Below are 22201 nucleotides of genomic sequence, written 5' to 3' on the forward strand. Positions count from 1 at the left end.
GTTTTTCAACTTTCAAGTGGTCAAACTTTTGTAAATATTAAAGAAAAAAGGCTTTTAATAGGTGATGCTGATGAAGATGCTGAACATATTCTTCTTCACTGTAGTCTCCATGCGAGTGCCCGAATGAATTTAAAGACTGATTTGAGACGTCTTTCAATTTGTTGGCCACCTGTCTTATCAGAACTGGTCAAAAGTATTGAAAGTCTTGCGGCCTTGCGGAATTTTGTTTTTAGTGTAAATTTGTAAATTTTTCTCCTTTTGTTTTTTACTTACAACTGTAAGCCTCATGCTATACTTTGTGGTGCATGAGGAGTTTTAAGTCGTTTAAATTAAAAAAAAAAAAAAATAGGTGTTTCGGAATCGCTATTGATCCCTCTTTAAAGCTGTGAAATCGATTTTAGAAAATATTAACAGTTACGCTGTTACTGCATATTTTTATAGAACTGCTGACAAATCTCTCGTATGGGGCGAGTCTACCCATTCTACAAAAATGAATGTTAACATTGTAAATAATCAAATTTTACTATTAAATTGTTATTTTAGTTACTATATAGGATATTTATGAAGTAAAATTCATAACTTTACTATATATTCCATTTTTTTATTCATAAAATAACACAAATTGAGTATTTGATCGATTATCACATTTTGATCACAGTTTTGTTTTTATAATCATTGACATTATAAAATAACATTTTTTTCTGATTATTGTTGATAAAAATAAATTAAAATTAATATAAATTTACAATTAAATAATTAATAAATAATAATAATTAAAGATTATTAACAAAATCGAAATTCAGGTGGCATTTTTTTGTAACATTTAAATCCATTTGTTTTGCGAATATAATTTCGAACCATCTGTAATAATAAATAATAATTTATTTAACTTGCATTAAATAAAAAAAGTTAATTTTGTAATATAAAAATTGAAAAAATAGGTAAAATAAACATATTTTATATTTACATTTATATTTAACCTATAAATTTTCTTATTAATGATAAATTTATCAATGCAGAATTAAAATAATATACTCAAATTCATTTAAAATGACTTAATTTTAATATAAACAAAGTTCTAAATTATATTATTATGCTTTATTAAAACTAAATACGAATGGGTAGACTCGTCCCGCGAATTCTGGCTTTTTGTTTACAACAGCAAAACTTACATTCTTTTTATTTTGTTTTTCATATAAAATTAATGTAATCTTAGTCTTAGATAAGTTTATCACTTAACCAAAGTGAAAATAGTAATAATAATAATAATATACTTACGGAGCAAAAACTAAAAGCTTGCTGATTTTCAATGCAAATCTCTCAAAAGACGTTAGAACAGGTCGGTTAAAAAGACACCAAATAAATAAAAACGGATCAAACTACTGCAGCGCCATCTTCCTTAGAGTCTGAACTAAGTCCTCCGTCGGTAAAATTTTTTTTATTTGCAATTTAAAATAGTGAAAATTAAATAAAACTAAGATGGGTAGACTCGCCCCGGTTTAAGGTAAAATATTCTAGGTGGTAGACATTTCATGGGTTAGAATCCATGAGGTTTAACCATGAGAGGTTTTCGTCGTTAGCCCTCCCCTCCCCCCATGTAAAGCAAATGCGGGCTAGTTCCACAAGAAAGTCCTCCACAAAAGCGAATTTCACCCAAAAAAATTTTCAGAAATTCCCTTGTCTTCTGGATTGGGTTCAAAATGTCAAGGCTACGAAGTTGAACGTTTGCAATCGTAAATCCAAAATATTGGGTTGGCTGTTCTATGACGGTTATAAAATAAAATAAAAACAACAATGCTACGAAGATCAGCTACTTCACATGAGAATGAATGGAATCCAAAGACACTGTATATGTGAGATTGAAATCATTTTGCGTCGTGGAACAGGAAATTATTGATTGAGGTGTGTCTACCGCAGTCACTAGACATGTTAACTCGATTCTACGGTGGATTTCATAGATGAAGGTTGACTTTGTCGATATCTACTCTCCCCACACGACAATAACTTCGAAGGAGTTTATAGCTACCGAAACAATAATGATTTAACTCCAATGAATTTTTAAAAAGTACATATGGAAGAGCGGACGAGAAGTAAATAATACAGGTGGTTATCAAAATAATGGAAACACCCTAGATTTTGAAGTCTTGGGAATTGCTGTTCTGCTGTAAATGTTCTCTTTATGAAGGTATCTCCTAACTGTAATTGTTGACACTGGAGAATCCAGATGCTGATTGAGCTTTGCGGTCACTTTGGCAACAGTTGTTTTCTTTTTAGACATTACAATCCACTTAAATACAAGTCTATCTCTTTTACTCAGCTTCTCCTTCCGTCCACTATTTTGCTTTACTCAGCTTGTCTTTCCGCGCTGTGTGTATGCTGTCATGACTTTAGACACTGTACCTCTAGAAACGCCTAAAAGCTGGGATGTCTCGGTCACTGTTGCTCCATCTAGTCGTGCTCCTACAATTTGGCCTCTCTGAAAATCTGCGAGGTCTGACATTTTACGCTTCTGACAAAAAATCGAAACGTAGACAACTCTGCTAAAGCTCTCTCATACCACCTAATATAAGTACTTTTTATATTAAAAAAACTGGTAGCTAAGATTATATTTTAATGCTTATGAAGCGAATTCTTAAATGTCTCTTTTATTCACAAGTGTTTCCATTATTTTGATAACCACCTGTAGTTCGTAATTATAGGTTGTAATCAGGTTAGACAGAAATAACTGAACATAAAATCAGCATAATAGCCAAGCTGTCATACCCTGTTAGTTTTTAAACCTTCAAAGATTTCCATCAATAAGAAAAACGTTTGGTTAAAAATGCAAGGTACGTGCAACGAGTATGGTTTTTGATTCCATACAAGGATTATATTAACCATTATAAAATGATCAAGAGATCTTTCGGAAATTGAGCCTGAAATTGAGAACATCTTGCAAAATGTAGCAGAGTTGAACATGGGAGTGCAATAATCTCGCGGAACGCAGCTCAGTAGACGCACATGCGGACCCGCAAGTATGTCATCAAACGTGTAAAATGATTGGAGCTTTCATACGCTATGGACCGCCGAACTAGTTTGTGGTTTGAATGAATTGTAAAAACGTTGAATAGAACCATTTGAACCAAGTACGCTTTTGTATAATACGTGACGAAAATTGACGTGGTAAAGAAAAAATAATCTAATTTTCGAAAAGGAAAAACTAAGCTCTTTTTAAAACCACCAAATGAAAAAAGCACTTTTTAAAAACGCTACGCAACATGAATATACTTGAACGACTCCAATTGCCGAAAACAGAAATGTAGGCTATATTACTCATGAAACGCCAGCAATATTTCAGCTATAAAAAGAGTGCTTTTTAGTTTTAACCTAAATGTTAACAATTTGCCAACCAAACAAATTGCGCTCGAGTATAGCCTAGAAACCATGCATTTTTTAACAGCTACAAATCACTATCCACCAACTGACAGAATAAAGTAGGGAGATCTGAATGATCGTTCGATAAACTGTTAAGGAAATTAAATGATAACTACACAGCTTATTATCGTGTTTAAGAATATATATTCTTATTGCTTACTTATGTTTTTTCTTCACGTCATTTATATTCACGTGTGACAGAATCTTTATTGAAGAAAATGAGTAATTCACGCATGTAACATTACAGAATAATCCATACATAATGATTTTTGAAATTTATCCTCTCCAGTGAAAATATAATTTTAAAACATACGTTTTTATTACAATTGCTTAAATTTTGAAGAAGAAAAAAAATTATTGTACAATATCATACTAAAATGTAACAAACCAAATATTACATATCCATACATAATGAGTTTTGAAATTTATCCTCTCCAGTGAAAATATAATTTTGAAATATAAGTTTTCGTTACAACTGCTTAAATTTTGAAAAAAAAACTGTAAAATATCATACAAACATGTATCAAACCAAACATCACTTATACGAAATATAAAGAGACCAAAAAAAAAAATAAAAAATTTAATTAAAATAGTAGTTGATGATATGAATTTAAACTCTGTTACGACCTATAAATGTTTTTAAAAACATTTATGCGAAACTTTTAAATTATCAAATGCATTTTTGCTTTGCTTTTTAACTCATAAAAATTCTCTTTTTTAATTTAGGTGAAAATAAAAAAAAAATGAAAATAAAAAAATGAAATGAAAATAAAAAAAGAATTTAATAAAAAAAAAAAAGGGAATTAGGGAAAAAAATATTATTTTAACGTATTAAACATAAATTTGCATTTCCCTTACCTAAATTTCTTTCTTATTTATATAGCAATGATGCTGATTTTTTAAACTAGATATCAGTAATCAGAAGTACAATAATACATATAAAGTTAACAAAATTCAAATTAATGCAATTTTAAGGTATTTTCACCAAATTCTATACTAGTATATAGAAAATACTCATAATATTCTGCATCCATTTACTATTAAGTAAAGAAAGTAGCACTTTTTTTTCGGTTATCCATTGCAAACAACAAAATTTTATAGCTCTTGATAGTTAAGGGGAAGAAAAAAAACTAATTTTCAACAAAGTGTAACAAAAACTCTCAAAAGAGGTAATTTTTATTATTCAAAGGAAAGATCTATAATATTAGAAAAACAATTCTAGCAGAAAACAACAAAAATTTTAAGATATGTGGACAGCACTTCATACTTTATTTTGGTGTGGCTATTCTAACTGTAACTTTATATTTATTTATTTTTCTTATTTGTGGGCGTCTCTTTATTAGGTCTTAGTTTGTGTACTTTTGAGTCATTATTAAGACTTAATTTGTGATTCTCGCAAATTTTTCTTTGCATTTACATTTCAATTTTTCCAATTGCTTCTTCTTATTTGATTTTCCATTATGGGGCCTCGAGGGCACTCTCAGTTTCTGATTTCACAACAAAAAGGCTCCTTTGTGTTAACAGGCAGTGTGTCCCTTTGATGAAGTGCTAACACACATATCTTTAAATGTTTGTTGTTTTCGGACTTTCTAATTTAAAATAAAACAAATTTGGATTTTGCTGCTTTACATTTTGATTTATTATTTTAAATGTCACTTACATATTTTGTCTTTTTCTGTCAATTAGTTTCATTCTTTGATTAGACAAAGGAGGTAAGATCCTAATAATTATGGATAAATTATAATAGTTGGCACCTCTGTATAAGTATTTAGTAAATTTTTATTCTTACGTTAAAATTACCTTTTTCATATAAAAATTTCCTTTTTTACAGAATTATCAAGATTTTGGGAGAAATTAGGAATTCTTCCTGAAAAATATGATGCACTAATATGATGGTGTTAAGATGTTGCTTCCACAAGTGTTGTTTGTGGAATATTCTAGACTGCTTGTTAAATGACAAGCTTAATAGGAATGCAATTCAATTTAAACAGCGTTCCCACTCTTTTTAACAAAGCAAAAATTAAGGATTTTTAAGGACTTTTTTTTAAAAGAAAAATTAAGGACCTCAAAAATGGTATGATTGTTTATCATCAAATATACATATACCACCAGTTGGCAGTGCCAATTATTTACCTTTTTAAAAAAGAAAATCAATCAATAAAAAAAATAATAAAACAATTTTATTATTATGTAAGCATACTGATATAATTGTATTAATTAACAGGGCTTGCCAAAGTAGGACCAGGTAATTTCTGCAAACCCGGATCTGATTTTTTTTTCTTCTGATACTTCTATTCTTAGGGTTTTACTTCATTCCTATAAGCCAGGGGTGTCAAACTTTATATATGTTAAAATAATTTAACTTTATATATGTTTATTACAATGTACTATTCCAAATAAAAAATATTTGTTTCCATGAACATAGATTTTTTTTTTGCGGCCCACCTAAGGTTAAGTATTGTTTATTTGGCTCAAATTAGCTTTTGAGTTTGACACCCCTGCTATAAGCAGATGCATTACCAGAACGGAATTTTTAAATTTTGAAGGTCAGTGTGGGTTCCCCCTCCCAAAAGGGTACTATATCTCTTCTATATGCAGTATTTCACTTGTTCACCCTCTATTCTTTTCTTTTAGAATGCTTCATTCTATTCATGGAGTATCAATCTAGGCAGATTGAAAGGACATCCCTTCTTGTACACCTATAAAGCTCTACCCTTCATGCATGGTCTAATTCTAGGTGATAAAAGAACGACTTTTTGCTTCAATTGTTCCTATCAACTATAGTGAAACTGAAAAATTAAGGACTTTCAAAAACCTTGCACCAAAATTAAGTACTTTTAAGGGCCCTCATTTTCCAAAATAAAAATTAAGCAGTTTTTAAGGAAACCCTGTCGAATTTTAACCAATTGATAAATGCTGTTTTAATGAAACAGCCAATTGAAAGAGCTGTAAAAAATAACAATTATTTTTGAACAGATTTCGTTTTGCAACTTGGGTTAGACACAACACCAGGGTTGTGGTTTTGGACAGTACACCTGGGTTTTACTGTCTGTCCAAAACCTAGAACCTTGGGTAAATTGGTAAAAATCTTATGTGTAACCATTGTACACATAATAATTACATAGATTAATAAATATTTGATACTTTTCATACAATTTGCTTAATATAATAAAATGAGAAAATAATATAATAGAATGAGAAAAGATTTATAACTTTTGAAGCTCCACATTTCATTGAACAACAAAATTGAATACCTAATCCTTTAAATATGAATTAATGTGCTTTTAATACTGATAAATTATGATTTTGCGTAAGGATAAATAATGCGATATTAAAAATAATGATAAATTTTTTTAATAAAACAAAAACTTGTATTCATTTTGTTTCTTGTTCAAAAATTAACCTTTTATTTTTCAAAATATTTCTTAAAAATAGTGACATAATTTGAATAAAAGAGTTTTGCACAGTTTAAGATAGTTTTGGACAAAAAAGTTTCGGACAGGATGGTTTAAACTGGATTAATCCATTCTGTCCTAAACCTTGCCAGCACTGCACAACACATTATTGAAAAGTAAGCATTGCAATCTGTCAATTATTCATAACAATCAAATTCAAATATTCATAAACATTTGAGATTCAAGAGTAACACATTCAGATATATTAAAAATGTGAACCATCACTAAGTCAAAAATATAACATATTTATTAAAAAAAAAAAATTAAATAGAAATTGCAATTTTATTGGATCTACTGCTAACTAAACAAAAACAGAAGCATTTTAAACATCTAAACCCAACTCATATTTTGTTACTAAAGAATACAATTCTGGATGATATAATTTTACAATAGATATAATTTTGCTATTAAAGAAAAATAATCATAAATTTTATCTTTATTTGACATTAAATAAATTTCACTTCTATCATTGCATAATTTGCTCAGCCCCGTGGCAGAATCGTGGCGACACGGCGACATCGTCGAAGAACATTACAGAGTTATTGTTGAAAGACTTTTTATTTGGGAAGCAAAAGAGCATCTTTTCATCAATTTTTGGAAAGATTTTCTTTTCTGCAGAATTATTTTCAAATTACGCCCTACTCGTATATCAAAGATGGAAGAAATACTCCTGATTTTTTTTTTTTACTTTGATTTGAGAATAAAAAAAATTCCGCAATGACTGACATTATAAAAAGTAATTTATAAAAGTAATTTCCAATAAAATTTTAAAAAGTTAACTACACAAATTTTTTTATACGTACAGTCTAACCCCACTATAGCAAACCTTCAAGGGACCGAAATTTTGGTTCACTATATCCGTTACACAGGTAATTTAACTAATGGTTCCCAAACTCCTCCCTTTTATTACACATCATTCAAATAAATGACGAAAAAATATTATGTAGTAGCAAAAAAAAAAAAAATGTTTTTTTTCTTTACTCTTCATCTTGTGTACAAAGAAAAAAATTAGTAAGAGGATGAGCAATCCTCAACATCAGAATAGGAAACAGTTCCCGACTATCAAATAATTTTTTCTGAATTTTTGTTATTCCGCTTTTTAGACCTGTCTAACCTGCCATTCGAGCACATAAAAGTAGTCTCATAAAATTGCTTAGCAAATTCATCGACATTTGTCCAGATACTGGAAGATTGCGACTTCTTCGATTGGTGAACCACTTCCGTAATGCTTCTTCAACATTCTTGTGATCTGTGCTTCTCAAATTTTTTCTGCCATCTAAATTTTTTTCATGAGCAGAAATTAATTGCTTATTTTTTCATATGTTACAAACTGCAGATTTGGATAGTTTATATTCCCTACAAATATTTGCTTGATTGCATCAATTTTTAATCTTTCTGATTATGCCCATTTTATCATCAATGGAGAACGTTTTACGTTCACTGCTCGCCATAATTAAATTTGAGACACTTGTTTGCAGGATTTTTTTCACTGAACTGAGAGCAAAAAGGAGTTGAAATAAGGGCCTTATCAACACATATTAGTGTTCAACCCTTTGACCAATAATGAATAATTACTCATTCCCTCTGACAGAAAATGCATATTGATCCCACTGACATCTTACAGCTGAATCGTCTGCCTGGGTTGGAAACATCTGCTTGGTTTGTTTAGGAATGGGAAAGTGAGATAAAAGAAGCAAACAAGAAAAAAAGCTTATCGCTACATTCCCCACTATAGATGGTTTTAAAAATCGGTATATGTATTTATTTTGAAATAGAAATTTCAAAATTATTAAAAAAAAAGTTTTAAAAAATCAGTTGAAGACAGAAAAAAGTTCATTATATCCAACTTCCTCACTTTTTTGGTTCACTATATCCACAAAAAAATAACATTATCCATGTAAAGCAAGGCACGGGACCGAACATTTCGTTCACTATAAACCGTGTTCACTATAGCGGGGTTTGACTGTATATATATATTTGCTACTAATATATATATATACATTTTGTCTACTAATATATATATATATATATATATATATATATATATTTACTACTATTAAAAAATATTTTCATAAAGGTATTAGAACAAGAGAGAATTGTCGTAGAAAGCTAAAAAAAACTAAACGAAAGTTGGACGAAAATATCGATATTAAATATTTAATAAATTTGATGGGGTCAAGTTTTTCTTATTCTATTTTAAACTTATTATTGTGAGTATTTATGGTAACATTTAGGTTATCGTAACAATGTTATGCATAATGATTCTTTTTATATGACCCTAACACCTACTATTAAAAACTTTTTCCCACTTTCATTACAAATTTACTATTTAAAAAAAAATTGATTGCAAAGCATTTTTAAGAAAAATAAATTTAAAATAGCTAATTCTAACAAAAATGTTTAATTTTCATTTATTTTTGGCATAACAATAAATGAAATTAAACATTAATTTTGACTAATGAATCCTTGTTTTTTTTTCATTCTATTATAATACATTTGCAAATAACGAATTTAATTTTTTTTTTTTTATAAATAAACTTCGAATAATTTTTTATTCTACAAACAAAAATATTCTAAATATGCAATACAAAATACTCTTAAATACAAATTCGTCAAAATAAATACAAAATACAAAAATAAAATACTTATTTGCTTTTTAGCTGCATATAACACAAACTTCATTAACTTGTGAAGTGAACAGTACTCAAATACATTGAGTTATTTAATAACTATACTTCAAAAAATTTAGATTTTTATTAAAAAAAAAACATGATGTATTGAAATTAAAAATAAAATTCAGCAAAAATTATTACATTTTAAGAGAATAATTTTTAAACTTAAAAGCCAAAATTTGTATTATGTTCATCCTTTGAAAAAAAAATTAAAATTTTAACCCAGGGGTGCACAAGGTTTTGACTGAAGGGCCACTTGCACAGCAGTTAGATTAATGATGGTCCGCACACATATTTAGTCATCTTCGTGGCAAATATGATATTTTTATATAAAAATTAATGTTCTAAGCATTAACTATTTTTGTCAGTAAACTTAATAACATATTTGCAGAAAATTAAATACTTATTTGAATTAATTTAAATTGATGATTTAGAAATGATGATTGAATGAAATTTATTTAAATTATTTGAATTTATTTTTAAAAAAAACTATACTTTTTTTAAAAACAACTTTTTACATTTTTCTCAATAATTAGTTTGTTTACTAATATATATATATAGGGGGAATCCTTACAGAATGAAAATGCAAAAAATATACATATTTTATAGAGTAATATAAATTTGAATTAAATATTTTAGCTAAATAAAATATATAATATCTATAAAAAAAAACTAAATTAAAATGAAAATTTTTATAGCATTGAGAAGCTCCTGCAGGCTGCACATCAACAGTTGGCGGGTCACGTGTGACCCGCAGGACACAGGTTGTGCATCCTTATTTTAACCAAACTTTTTCACCTAAATAAAAAATAAATAATAACTTTTTCACCTAACAATAAATTTAAAAAAAAGTTTTTTTAGGCCCATTGTACAATATTAAAATACTTTTTTCAATAAGAGTAATTTTTTTTTTAAAAAATAATGACAATTATTAAATTGTCAATGAAAACTTTTTATGGTTTTGAAATTTTGAATTCAAAACAAATATTTTCCATTTTTGTACACAAATGATGAGCTCATACATACATGATATCTGATGAAAAATACCCATATTTCCTTCAACAGATGAGAATGCCTGTTCTGTATCACAAAAAGATATTTCATATCTAACAGGAACATCAACAGTACACAAGTGGTTTCTGTTACTTACACCCAAATTAGGATGTTCTTCCTGTTCAGTGTATTTTTCACTCAATTTCAGGTCAAGGTAAGGAGGATTCAGCTCAACTTCAGACCAGGTATAGCCCGGTTTAAGATTATGGACAGGACTGGACTTGATATCTGTGGAAATAATTCAGAACAATTAATTTAAAACCTTATTCAGGGTGTGTAGCCAAATCTTTCAACAAAAAATAAGTACTTTTTAAGCAATTAAAAATATTTTTAAGCACTATATACATTCACAAAATGCAAAATAATTTTCAAAGACTTTACATGATCATGATAAAATAACTAGTTTCTGACTAAGAACTCTCTTCTTAATTATATCAGCCATTATAAAATACTGAAGAAATTTTTCAGTTCGATATCAGAGGGTGGAAAATGAAGCTTGAAATTAAGAATATCTTGCAAAATGCAGCAGAGTAGCACATGAGCAGGGTTTGTAATTTTTTTGATTTTTTTTTTAAAGAACAAAAAAAATCAGATTTTTTTTTAATTTTATTCAAATACACTGTAAGAACTTTGATTTATAATTTAAAAAACTTTAAAAATGTTTAATCGAAATTAAATTAATATTAAACTATACAAGTGGGCTGCGACCCCTGCTCGCTGACGCTCGCCAATCCCCGAAAATTGCTACGCAATCTTATATGGATTGCTTCGCAAACCAAGCTCGCTTCGCTTGTTACTAACTTTGGTACATTGCAAATGCACAAAATTCTAAGAATTCAAAACAATCATTCAAATTCACATAACAACTTTTTTTTTTTTATATAAAAAAAATTACATCTTTTTAGTAAATACTAAGTCATTAAAATAAATTAGAATTCAAATAAATGAAATAATGCAATTTGTGAAGCCTATTAGAAATGTGCTATAGTATAAAATCTTAAAGCGTAAAAGCACGACTGCGACTCATTTTTCAATGAATAACTAATAACATTAATAAAACAAATAAATTCGTGATATAAATAAAAAATCTTCAAATAAATTCGTAATATGTGAATAAATTTGTGAAAAAAAGCGCTTTCGACAAAATACTAAAATAGAGATCTATCGACAAAGACTACTCAAGATCTAATACTATAATACTAAAGTAACTTTTTTTAAAAAAAATGAATAAATAGCATTGCTGATAGCATTTTAAAATGACTTTGCAATAGCATTGACTGTTTTGTATAGTTAAAAAATTTAATTGAATATCAAAATGTCATTTTTCTGGCATGTCCCAAACAATGTTTCCAATAATAACTAGCTTCAAAACTTCCCATAAATTTTTCAATATCTAATTTTTTTTTATCTCAACCGGTGTAAGCATCTCTAGAATACATGCAGAGGGTATTATTTACAAAAACTTCATTTAAATTTATTTTTTCTGTCAATAATTTGTTTGTCCCAAGAAAATCTGTCATTTTCCTGGCTACTTTCATTTAGTGGTTTATAACTGAAATAAATAGAGCCAGTAATCAATATCTTATGTTTATAGATTGATTAGATATCCTCCTATCTGAACATGTCTTGTTGCATGAATAAAGAACCAATTTTTCTAGGTCAAAATCTACTTCAAAAATTTTTTCAAGGTGAGCAAGTTTTTGTGTTGTCATTTTCCTGGCTTCTTGAAATCATTACTAACATAAACTACATAGATTTATCTGAGTTATTTTAAGAAACCCTGTTGTTTTCTGCAGAATATAAACGTCTTAGGCAAAAATATTAAATTAAAATAAAGTTATATGCTATAAAGTGGAAAATTTGTCATTATCCTGGCTTATAAATGCCAGGACATTGAAGTGTTACCAAACATTTCTTTAAACTGCTAATACTGTAAAGAGGGAAAGTAAATATTAACCTAATACCAAGTTTATGTATGATTGTAATATGCTTGGATGTAATCAAAGTTATTTCTTTATTTAATGATTGATTATCATAAAAAAAAATTTCTGTACATATCAGTAACAAAATTTTTTTTGATTCTTTCTACAGTGGACAAAAAATATTAATTTAAGCAATTTATGGTCCATCTAACATAAAGGCTTAAGTTGAGTTGCTTACTATTAACTTAAAATGACTGTTTTTTAAACTTCTAAGCTAATATGTCATTTTCCTGGTATTCAAGATTTGGTGAATTTCTATTTTATTTTTTTCTCGAACAAATATCAATAAACTATGCTGTATGTAAGATATTAATAAGTGTAACTAAAGAAATATACAAAAAAAATTTTAGATTATTTTGAAGACTTTAAATTTGAAGAAATTTTTTGGTCCGAACTGTCATGTTTTGTGAGAATCACCCATATATATAAAGATTATAACAATATTTTAGAAGATTTAACTACCTAAAACAATTTTTCATTATAATGCATAGCAACCATTTCAAAACTAATGCATGATTGAAATTTAAAGACTAGATGAAGTAGAAATATTAAGGAATACTTTAACTATTAAAACAAAGTTTCAATTAGCAAACTATAATTTTAATTTAAAATTGTGATTTTTTTTCTTGATTTTTAAAATGACAAAATAAATGTAACAGATTGTGTTTATAAATGTAGTCATTCATCAAAAAATAAACAAATATTTAATTTATATATTTTTATAGTAAAATATTCATTTTTAATTCCAAATCAAAATTTATCTATTTAAGCTAAAAAAAAATTTTTTTAAATCTATGCACTTATTGGAATTTTTTTTCACAAAATTTCTTTCTGATCAAGTCAAAGAAATCTGATAATGTCAAAGATGTACACTGTTATTAGATAATAACCCTACTGCTTTAAATAGACTTTGAAAGAGTTTGAAGGGGAAGAATGACACTATATCAGAAAAATAATATCTAAATTAATCAGCATTTTTTTTCTATTTTTGGCATATTAGGACAATTTCTTTTTAATACAACCTCAAGCTTTAGAAATACACATTTTCCACCAATAAAATATAATGTAGATTTTAACTCCATGCTTTTTCAAATTTAAGAATTTAAATTAGCATTATTTGTATTTTTTTGTGTGAAAGAAATTCATGTTTATTAATTACTTTTTACAGCTATGCAAGTCTATTATTAAGACAGCATTGAATATTTACTTTAATCTGTACTTTCAATTTCAAGTATCAAAAGATTTTTGAAAATGTAATTTCTAATGTGTTGGAATTAATCTCACACCAGGAAAGAAAGTAATTTCGTTAACTAAAATGAATTAATGCAGCACTTCATTTAAAATAAATTTTAAAACTAAGAAAAGAAAATAATAAAAGTATCAATTTTAAACACTGTTTTTTCACTTTTCAAATCAATATACAGTAGAGCGCCGATTATCCGAACTGCTCGGGACCGAACGTGGTTCGGATAATTGGAAATTTGCTTAAAATTTAGTTTCCATGATTATTATTTATGCACTAACTTCCCTTCACACTTTTTCTAGGCTTAGAACTGACAATACTATCTAAAATAGCTCTGGTGTGTTTAAAAGTTTTTTTTCTTCTCAATTTTTAAATATTTTTCATTTATTTATTTTTTTAAAACTTTTTTTTTCATTTTGAATTATTTTTGTCATATTTCAGCTTATAATTTTTTTTGTCAATTACTGATTTCTCTATATTTTCCTTTATTTTCCATTACAAAAGAAATCCAGCAAAGGCTTTTGTTTCAAAGACTTTTTGTTTTGTTTCAAAGAAGATGCTCTTTTTTGAGCAGCCATATCCCTTATTATTCTTTGTAAATAAATCAACTGAACGGGATCAACATTATTTTGATGTTCCAGTCAATTCATTGCAATATCTAATGAATTGCATGCTTGAGAAGGTCCACTATCTTGAACTTGATCACCTACTTCTTCCTCTTCGTATTTCCGATTTTCTTTTAAAATTTCAGCAACAGTTTCATCATAATTTAAAATTTGAAATCCTGGGTCATTTTCAGTGTCTCGACACCAGTCATCAATTTCTTCTGCTGTATAACCTGGCATCTTTTCATTCGGAAGATCTACTGGTTTAGAAACTTCAGTTTTGTTTGTTTTTTTTGTTAAGAATTTTATTCCAAGATTTAAGATTCCAAGCACTGTAATCACTAATCATTAACCATAAGTGACAATTACCCGTTCCCCAATTGTAGAACTTCAGCACTTATCTATTCATAAACTCTTTCTGCATTCCAACTATTGTAGACTGTCGAAATGAAGCTCGTATTCTCGGAAGATAATTTTTAGTTGAAGAGGGCTAAAGGGGTATGTAGGTTTAACTGTATAACAATACATGTAAATATGGCTACTATAAGAAAACTGCTAAAAAAGGTTGTAAATTAAATATGGTCTTCAAATGTAGTGGATATTATTTATTCTTCTAAATGTAGAAAAATTGCCGATAATTTAAAAAATATTCTAAACTTTAAAAAAAAACGAAGAAAAAAAGAATTTGGACATAGTTTGGATAATTGGAAGTTTGGATAATATGGGTTCGGATAATCGGCGCTCTACTGTATATAAAAAAATCATTTGATTTAAATCAATGATTTTCTTTAAAAAAATCATTTGATTTAAATCATGATTTACACATGAGAGTGCAAGAATCTCACTGATCCCAGCTCAGTGGACGCGCATGCAAACTCACAAGTATTTCACTAAACATATGAAAAGATTGGCGCTTTCATACGCTATGGACCTGCGATGCGCCGAAGTAACCTGTGGTTGAATTAATTGTAAAAACGCTGAATGGAACAATGTGTAAAGCACGTGTTTGCATAATATGTGTCAAAAATCAACATGGTAAAGAAAGTAATCTAATTTTCGAAAATGGAAAATTACACACTTTTTAAAAACACTCAATGAAAAAAGTAACTTTAAGGGCTCTTAAAAAACGAAAATCTTTAAGCACTTTATGCACCATGTTATCTTTATTGGGTTGGCAAAAAAGTATTTTTTTAAGCGTGAAATAAAACATTAAAAAAAATTGTTAAACTTAATCGAGTGATACTTATTTAAAAAAAACATAACTAAAGACAAAAAACATATTTTTAACAACAAATATCAAACCATCCTAAAGAGAAACTAACAAACACATCAAGTTAAAGTTATTCCATATTTATTAAGCTAAATCAAATAGAATAAATAACCAAAAAATAATGCTTTGAATTAAACAAAATTAATGAAGAATTAATTAAACAAAATAAATGAAAAAAATATAATATTTCATTAAAAATAAATAAGTAAATTATCCTAAAATAAGAAGCAATGCTGCTGGAAAATAAAAAATAAAGGAAGAACTTATTAATCAATAAAATAAAAGATTAACTTTTTAACAACTAAGTCACACTAAAAAAAAATACATCACCCTAAATTAATAAAATACAGTCAAACTCTGTTATAGTGAACTCCCGGATATAGTGAACGAAATGTTCGCTCACGTGCTTTGTCATACACATATAAAATCATTTTTTGTGGATATAGTGAACCAAAAGATGAGTGGAAATTGGATATTCTGAATTTTTTTCTGTCCTAGAGTGATTTTTTCCTTCATTTTTTGGTAATTTTGAAATTTCTACATAAAATACATATACCGATTTTTAAAACCCTCATATTGAGTGAAATGTAGCCAGAAGCATTTTTTCTATTTGCTTCTTCTATCTCAGTTTTTCATCCCTAAATTTTTTGCACGCAAGACGAGTAATAAAAAATAAAAGTGAACACATTTTTTGTTACTACATATTGTTTTTTAAACCTTTTTGTATTTCTTTTTATTCATCATTTATTTAAATAATATGTAATAAAAGGGAGCAGTTCAGAAAAATTAGTTGAAATTGTTTGTAGTACGGATATAGTGAGCTCCCACTTACAGTGAACTGAAATTTTGGTTTCTTGAAGGTTTACTATAGCGAGGTTTGACTGTATTATACAATAATATGTATTTAATGGAAATTAAATCATTTTAATCAATTTCAAAGTTTTTAAGAACAGAAGAAAAACTTTTAAAAATCCAATATGCTTAGATTTTCTATTTTAAAAAGAAATGGATGAAATAAAGATGGAACCAAATCAACGGGTTGAAAATGCTCAGAAGAAAACAATAAGAAAGAATTACTTGAGATAGGTGACTGTTTTTCAACAGACTCAACAGGATGATTTGTTGAATGAGGTTCAAATTTAGACAAAGCAGAACTTGAATTCTTTGTAGTAGGTCTAAGTGGTCCTTCTAACCTAAAATCATGTACATTTTGTTATTCTGCAAGCATTTAAGGATTTCTTTTTTTTTTAAAATATAACTTAATCCAAGCAAAAAAAAACGCTTACAAAAATTGAGTATTAAATGAAAAGATATAAAAAGTTAATTCCACATGAGTCGGTGACCTATCGATATCAGTCACCGACACATTAGGTTTGAGGAATAAGTGGTCACCATGGGTGTCACTGTAAAAATATTTCAAGACTGAGCTTATTTTTTTGATAAATAAACACAATCTAGTATTATTTACTAGAATTTTCAGACATTTATAGTTCACCGACTTCAGAATGTACCTTTCTATAATAAGGACTTACATATTAAATTAATTATCAAGTTTTTTTTCTTTCATTTTATGAATTTATTTTTTACAGCAAACTAGATAAAAATAACAGCTAACCTTGTACATCTTCTCACATCAACCACTGAATTATAAACTAATAATTTTTTCTAAGCTATACATATCTCTATTTATTTTTTCACTTCATCATTATTTAATTTTTGTCCGATCTCCATAATTTTTTTTTTTAAATAATAATCTCAATTTAACTTGGGGCAGCATTAAAAAACGCTTGGGAAAAATAAAAACAAGAAAATTTAGACATAACAATAGTACAAATTTTGTTTAAGCAGAGGTTCAATCTCATTCTTTCATAAATGAGCTACATCATACTACTTGATCATTTCACAGTAATTATAAAAATTATCAATGTTTACATTAAAATGCAACTTTTATTTTTTTAACAGCAAATTTTTTTAACATTTTTAAGGAAATACATAAATTTTAATATTAAAAACAAATTGAAAAGAGATATTAATTTAACTTCATCTACTGATTTTCTTTCACGACTGACTTTGGTTTATTTATGAAATTAAGTAAACAATTCCAAGCCTTAGTCATAAATAAGGTTAGCGAACAAATGTTAATAGGTTTCAAAAAATAAATCTTAACTGAGTCTATTAATCTTATCTATTAATAAACTGAGCAACCTGAATGTGCAAACTGAGTTATAAATGTTAAAATATGAGATGTTTGTTACGTATTTTACTTGAGAGGAAAAGAATTAAAAATTTCAATCATTTAAAAAAAAAAAAAAATCAATAAGGGACAGAAGATATCTATCTAGATGACTAAAGATATCTAAAAAGTCCTAACATCGTTTGTTGTGGAAATTTTTTAAAGCCTGCAATTGAAAAATTGGCTAAATATATATCAGCTTAATCAATATAAGCTAATGTTAAGTAATCCAAATCCTTACCAATTAAATTTAAGTTTCCAATTTCTTAAATTTTTAACCCAATTGGAATAAACCCTTTTTCAAAAAGAAATGTCTAAACAGTTTAAAATAGCAATCGAGTTTAAATAATAATATTAATTTTAAAGCTATTTAATGTCATTCTCAAATAAGAAAACAAGAAAAAAATTATGAATTTCTTAAAAAATTAAAATAAATCAATTTTTTAATATTTTATATAAAATAATTTAGGTTATGTTTTCAATATTTTATGTAAAACTTTATTTTATATTTCTTAAAAGAACACAATCAATTTATCAATACCACTAAATAAACAAATCACATATTAAACACAGATACTAGTAAAATCATATATTGAATTCACAATTACAAATAACATAATAATTTCCATTATCAAATAATGTTAAGCATGAATACCCAAACCAACCCTTGAATAATATGATTAATAGATTTTAAAATTTTCTTCAAAACTAACAAATATTTTTTTAAAAGTAATGTGACAAACTTTAAACTTTTTGTAACTATACAGAATTTAATTTGCTTACATATGAGTTACATAATACTTATTGTTAAACAATTGTATTTGTCAATTTTAATTTTTTTTCCATTTTGTTTTCTTTTTTTGGGGGGGGGGGGGTTATTCAGTTTCTTTCACTGTCCTGGAAGAAATATGTTCAGGGTATCTGCTACATTTCAGATTTTCAAATCCATGACTTTTCTTGACTAATTCTAAGAATTTTTCATGACTTAATGAAGTTACAATTTTCTTTGACAAAAACAACGATAAATTTAAAAAAGCACTGTAATAACATTAATTGAAATGATACCTATAACCAAAACTGTTATACTCTGCATCTTCATATTTACAAATTTTAAATTTAAAAAACAGAGTAAAGAAAAAGTTCAAACAATAAAATAGCTGAAAAAATACAAAAGCAAATTATTTTTTTCCCACAGAATTACATTCTAAAGATATTTTTCTTGTTCATCAGAAAGGAAAGAATTCCTGATTTTGCTGTTCTCATTTCGGAATAAAAAAAATTCACCAATGACTAGTTTGCTTCAATGACAGGTTCAATTTTAAATTGATAAAATTAAAAAAATAATATAAATTCTTAAATCACAGAAGTTTAAAAGATAATTCGATCTAGAAATGATGCTTTTTCTTTCATTTTTTGAAAGAACACCATAATTTTTAAAGAACATGAAATTGGGGGAGGGGATTCCATTTTAAAAATTAGATTTTTCAGAGACCTAAATCCATGACTTTCCATGATTTTTTTTTTTTAAAAAAATAGTAAAAATCATGACATTTCACGACAAATTTCGTTAAATACTGAAATTTATGACTTTCCAGGTGCGCGGATACCCTGAATATATTAAGGAATTGAGATATAATTTTATTATTTGTGTGGTTGATAAAGCCTCTAATAATTTTTGCTTTATTTGCAAAATTTTTTTTAAACAATTAATGAGTAAAGAATATGAAAACAATACTTTTATCAAAATTAATAATTCTAAAAAAAAATTTGATAATAGAATTTTTGCTTTTTCCAAGAAAATAGGATTAAAACTCAATAGTTTCAATTACCCTTATTTATTTCCTACAATTAAGTTTCACAAAACACCAGTTAAATTTAGATTTGTAACTTACAGTATTGGCTGTTATAATTCTGTTTTTGGTAAAAGATTTTTTAATTATTTAAATATTATTTTAAATAAGATTATTTCAAATGATAAGCATTTTATTATTAATAACAACCAAGGCATTATTAAATATTAAAATTACAATAATATTAATAATATTCTTACATGTGATTTTGAAAATCTTTTCAAGAGTATACCGCACAATAATTTAAAGAACATTTGTTTTGAAATTTTTGATAATTATTTGATTAATGAAGACGTTAATAAAGAGGATTGGAAAAATTTATTTAATGTTAAAATGTTTGAAAACTATCTTTTTTATAGTATTTGTTTTTACAAACAAATTAAATGCATTTCAATGGGTAATTGTTATTCAAGTGCTTTTACTAATGTTTTCTTACGTTATTATAAATATAAATTTTTACAACATAATTTATTCATTGGGTTTAGATTTATTGATGATTTAATTAATGATATTTATCTTAAAGAACTAAATTTAATTAAGACTAATTCAGAAGACTTTTGCCTGGGTAATTAGGAATAAGAGGTTATCGAAAGAATATTATTTGCTGACAACATCTACTGAAAATTTTATATATCTGGCTATGAATAGAGTGATGTTAAAGAGGGAATATGCTTGAATTTAATGGTTTGCAAACAAGCTCTTATATATAAAATCAGTATTATTATTCCTCATTATGTTTAGGCAACACCTAGAAAGTTAACTCTTAGTTAGTGAATCAAAGTTCAGATCGCCTATCGCTCTCAATAAAGATGCTTGTGATTAAACCTACTTAGTTTTTAATTAGTGTTACGGGCATCATTAGAGCTAATAAATAATATTACAAGTAGGAACCCTGAGATAAAATGAAAATAAATATCAATTACAAGTATAAAATGTACAAAACAAATGTGCTTTAATTATAAGGACTTACGAAAAATAAATCGATGGTTGGTTGTTAAGGTACCATATACAAATGCCTATACCCCAATGATAATGGTATTATCAGCATGATCCTGAAAGAAAAAAATAAACAAATCATGAAGATAAGTGATTGCCACCAAAAAACATACATTGAACAAAAATGGTTATACCTATGAAATGAAGCTAAAATTTACAAGAAAATACTTAAATTGTATAATAAAACAAATTTAAGTTTGAATGTATTACAGTAAAAATTTGTGAATAACACTACTGAAAGTAATGAAAAAGGTTAATGATTAATTTGTGATCTTAGTTCTAATTCATTACTTTAAGCTAGAGCAAAGTACCATTTATAAGTTTTTTCATTTATATTATATCATTTTTTTTTTCATTCCTAATGTATGTCATATTAAATTATTTTGTTTTTATAATGGAGAGAACTTGAAATACTGGTTAAAAGTCATTTCTCTCAACGGATTTTCTATTTTTCCCTTTAGGTACATAAATATTTGGCTTGAATTTGTATTTATATGACAGTATTTATATGACACGTCATTTTTGTTGCGGAAAGAACTTCATTCTTAAGTCCTCACGTCTCACAGCGTTTAGTAATATTCTTACAAATCCAAAAATGACTCAAACACTTATGTAAAGGATACTTTGTTTTTAATTTTAATAACTACCTCTATTATTTTCTACATCAATAAAAATATGAACAAAATTTAACTATTTTAATTATTAGTAATTACTATTATAATTAATATAATATATAACTTAATTCTCTTGCACTTTATTTAAATGTAATTAATTTTTTTATTTAATAAAATTAAATTTACTAATTTTTTTATTCAAATTTTATTTAAAGTAAAACAGAGATGAAGAAATAAAGGACACATAGAGATTGTACTTATGTACAGTCTCTATGTGTGGCACCAACTAGCAGTCTCTATGAGGACCAACTAGCAAGCAAACAAAAAATAATTATCAATTCAAAGATAAGTGATAATAATTTAGAAATTATATATCAAGGTTTCATTATATATCATCTTGTATTTTAATTGTATTTATTCTCAGAAGACAAATTGTGTGATTCAGTTATAATTTATTCCTTTAATTATAACATTTTTACTGATTATAAAGGTAAATGGTACATTTTAAAGCTCCACAGTTACTGAAAATAACAAATTTTATTAATTCTCTCAAATAATTTTTACTGTTTTACTTCTGATTAATATAAACAACTATGTGTAACATAATAGGGTTGCCACCTTGTTATATTATACAAAAATTTCCTTAACTTTTCCAGCTATTTCAAGAAAATTTCAATGTAAATCCAGACGATATTTTATGTTAGTCATGCAATTTTTCATCAGAAAACTTCAAATTTCATTAGTCATGTAAAATATAAAATTATGTGTAAATATAAAAAGTATCATTGAACAAGCATGGAAACATGGAAAAGTT

At 26.8% G+C, this 22201-nt stretch overlaps 1 protein-coding gene across 4 annotated transcripts in view; it reads right to left on the reverse strand.

Annotated features, from left to right (window-relative positions):
* Positions 1-4574: 4574 nt before the first annotated feature.
* LOC107442749 (recombining binding protein suppressor of hairless-like) overlaps positions 4575-22201 on the reverse strand; it is a 36938-nt gene continuing 19311 nt past the window's right edge. For 3 of the 4 annotated variants that reach the window (XM_087164760.1, XM_087164762.1, XM_087164761.1), the window contains 2 exons: positions 20748-20829; positions 16772-16887 (listed from right to left, as the gene is read on the reverse strand). In XM_087164760.1, coding sequence (XP_087020886.1) covers positions 20794-20829 — 36 coding nt within the window. In that variant the 3' untranslated portion in view covers positions 16772-16887; positions 20748-20793. Of the gene's footprint in view, positions 10823-16771; positions 16888-20747; positions 20830-22201 lie in introns of those variants that run through there. The other variant, XR_015433974.1, reaches the window with a different exon arrangement.

This window comes from Parasteatoda tepidariorum, chromosome 5 (genome assembly GCF_982258835.1).
Source record: "Parasteatoda tepidariorum strain Cologne lab strain chromosome 5, Ptep-v5.0, whole genome shotgun sequence".
In the NCBI taxonomy this organism is placed as follows: domain Eukaryota; kingdom Metazoa; phylum Arthropoda; class Arachnida; order Araneae; family Theridiidae; genus Parasteatoda; species Parasteatoda tepidariorum.